At 31.3% G+C, this 3,514-nt stretch overlaps 1 protein-coding gene across 1 annotated transcript; it reads left to right on the top strand.

Moving 5' to 3' along the window:
* Nucleotides 1–823: 823 nt before the first annotated feature.
* Nucleotides 824–2,605, top strand: LOC145123460 (thiamine phosphate phosphatase-like protein). Its single transcript, XM_079058669.1, has 4 exons — nucleotides 824–1,080; nucleotides 1,542–1,663; nucleotides 1,741–1,942; nucleotides 2,037–2,605. Exons 1-4 carry the CDS (start codon nucleotides 913–915, stop codon nucleotides 2,289–2,291), a joined length of 747 nt encoding a protein of 248 aa, XP_078914795.1. The 5' UTR covers nucleotides 824–912; the 3' UTR covers nucleotides 2,292–2,605.
* Nucleotides 2,606–3,514: the final 909 nt, after the last annotated feature.

Raw genomic sequence — 3,514 nt, 5'->3', positions numbered from 1 at the left:
TTTTTTTTAATTATTATTATTATTATTATTATTATTATTATTATTATTATTCAAAGATTTTTTTTATTCTAAACGCTACATTTTGAGGTGTTTAATGTCAATGTTTATCAATCAAATGTATAATTCTATGCACTAATATCGTGTGTGTGTGTGTATATATATATATATATATATATATATATATATATATATATATATATATATATATATATATATATATATATATATATATATATATATATATATATATTTCACATTATTTGAGAGCTTCTAGCGTTTGACAAAACGCTCCGTTTTGAACAGAAAATCTTGTTTGACACTACAAGCTTCTAGCGTTTAGTTTAAACAAAACACTCCAAATCCAAATACTACTTAATGTAAAATTTAACAAAACGCTGCAAGCTACAGACTACCGACTGCCAGCTAATTTTACCAAAAACACCCTATGTTGTTTTGCTTTTTGATATATTTAAGTAAAAAAACAAATTTCTTTTTCGAAATCCTAGAGTTTATCGGATTTCGGACTAGTTTTTGAAATTCCTAAGTTTTTTTTTTTTTCGAAATCCAAGGAATTTAGTTTGAAATATATATTTCTATTAGAAAAAATGTTTTTTTTTCTTGGTTAGGAATATCTATTTCAGACCAAATGGTTATTTTTTGTAAAAAAATAAATTTTTTGATTATTTTATTCGAGTAGATATTAAAATGTGATTAAATTACTTAATTTTTTAAAATATATCATAATTTTTTTTTAAATTTAATAATTAATTATGTTTCAACTTAATTACACTCGTGGTTCAAATTGATTGCTTTTCGGAACAACCCCTAATACAGCAAGTCCGTGACCATTTCCGTGGCTCTAATCAAAATTACTTATTACAATCGCCTACGGCGCCGCTTTAAGCTTTCTTCATGGCGCCGGCGAAACCAAAGCCTACGGTCGTCGGAGAAATGACGATCATATGGGATTTTGATCGAACGATTATGGACGACGATAGTGATCGCTGGCTGGTGGTAGAAATGGGCTTGACCCAATTGTTTAATCAGCTTCGCCAAACATTGCCATGGAATTCTCTCATGGTTTGTATGATTTATCGTTTTCTTTTAACCTCTTAACTTAATTCATGAAACAATTTCAGTTCTCTAGTCGGATTTGGTAATTAAATAAGGGTGTTTCTAGCTGAAAACCTTTTGTAAATATGCTTTTGATGACGAATGTGAAGTTCTAATCTCATTGTAAAATCAACCGATTCACAATTTCCATACACGCCTAATTATCTCAAAGTAATTAAAATCGAGCTGCGTTTAGTTCTAATTTCAAATCGATTTTGCTTGGATTCCATTTTTATATATTCAAATTCAAATTTCATATCGAGTTTTCATTTATCCCGACAACCAGCTTTTTTACTGCAACCCATCTTCGATTCCTATTGTTTTGACCTAAATAATCAGAAAATCATTCAGTTTTTGCTCCCAAAACTGAAATCGCAATTATTTAAATACTGATATAATGACAAACTTTACTGTGTTATTGAATTCAGGATCGTATGATGGAGGAGCTACATTCTCAGGGAAAAACAATCGAAGACATCATAAACTGTTTAAATCGTGTCCCTTTAGATCCACATATCATTTCAGCCATTAAATCAGCTCATGCTCTTGGGTACTCACTACACTGATCAAATTCTCATCTTCTTGATTCATCATTTCGGATATTACAATGAACTGTGATTGTTTCAGATGTGATTTGAAGGTACTCAGTGATGCTAACAAGTTCTTCATAGAAACAATCTTGAAAAACCATGGAGTTTATGAATGCTTTTCTGAGATCATTACAAACCCTACTTTTGTTGATAAAGAAGGCAGACTTCGAATCTTTCCATATCATGATTCAACTTTGCCTCCCCATGGCTGCAATCTTTGTCCTCCAAATTTGTGCAAGGTACCTAAATTACTCAATCAGCAACTATCAATCTTGTTTCCCTCTGATCTCAAACTTGTATTATTATTATTATTTTTTATCACACTGTAAACAGGGATTAGTTTTGAATCGAATACAAGATTCAATGTTGGAATCAAAGGGGGTGATAATCTACATTGGAGATGGTGGAGGTGATTTTTGTCCAACTTTGAAGCTTGGAGAAAAAGACCATGTGATGCCAAGAAAAAACTTCCCATTACATCATTTGATTTCCAAATCATCTGTACCTATTAAGCCAAAAGTTCATGAATGGAGTGATGGAGAAGAACTCAACAAGATTCTGCTTCACCTTATTAATCCAGTAGACTGAATGCACCAAAAAACTAAAATATTCTTTAAGTGATGAAACTTGGTATTTGTTGTGCAAGATTTGCACAAACTACAGTAGCATTTGTAGCTAAAAGTTTTTAGGAGATTTTGTGCATTGCTCATAAATAATCTAACTTGTTGCTTGGAGGTGTGTATTTTAATTCATGTATTGATAAAAGTTGGTAACTTTGAGCTATAATTTGTTGTTAACGAGTCAAACGGATTTTATTAAAAGAAGTTGACTTGTAAAAAGACAGCTGAATGCTTCTTTTAGTAAATGCAATAAATAGCAACATAGTTCAATTGTTTTGTTTATCATGGCATCTTACTTTATGTTCTTATTAAATCATTAAAATAAACAATATAAGGTAGAATGATAGAATACACAAATAAATGGAAGTTATGTTGTTATTTCTCACGTATAGCCGTATACAATATAAGTAGACATAATATATTGATGGAAATAGAATACGAAGTGTATGTACTTGGAGTACGAAATCCCATTTTCGAAGCTCTCATCCTTCTGCAACTCTTCTTTTTAAGTCTCTCCAAAAAATGCATGTCAAAGAAGGCTATGAATAGACATTCCAGAAGGAGGCGGGTCCATGCAATTATTAGGAATATATGATAGAAACTAAAGAACAACAAAGGTGAATTTGATGGATTCATAATTAATAACATTTTATAGTAAATAATTCTCACGTCTGCCCGTTGTTTAGCAAAATCCATTGGATGGGACAAACACATGGTTTCCAATTTTAGCCAAACACCAATGGACCCCTAAGATTTTTCATCAACTTCTAGAACCGAAACCCAATCCTGCAACATCTAAGCATGATCAAGAACATGAAAGATGACAAATTAAAGCATTGAAGCTATCACCATTCTGTAATTGTCACTCTCATCATCTTCAAAATCACTATCTTCATCCTCAAAATAATATGAGTCAATATTTTGACTAAAAAACTGTGCCAGGAATAAACACGACAAAAGTATATAAAATCTCTCTCACACACACAAAGACATAATATTTAACGATTTTCGGTCAATGTGACCTATGTCTACACGACAGGAATGAGTATTCTCATTCATGAGCTCGAACAAAGTAACAATACAATCAAGACAGACAAAAGACTCTCTGAAGACCACACAAACGATCATCTATAAATCCTAGGTAGCAACCCTTATTTATAGACGAAGTATCATACATAAAACATTGATGGG

The sequence above is a fragment of the Lactuca virosa genome, chromosome 7 (assembly GCF_052849685.1).
Source record: "Lactuca virosa cultivar CGN04683 chromosome 7, Lactuca_virosa_CGN04683_v6, whole genome shotgun sequence".
NCBI lineage: Eukaryota > Viridiplantae > Streptophyta > Magnoliopsida > Asterales > Asteraceae > Lactuca > Lactuca virosa.
The sequence above is the reverse complement of the archived record's forward strand: the minus strand, read 5'-3'. Positions and strand labels throughout refer to the sequence as shown.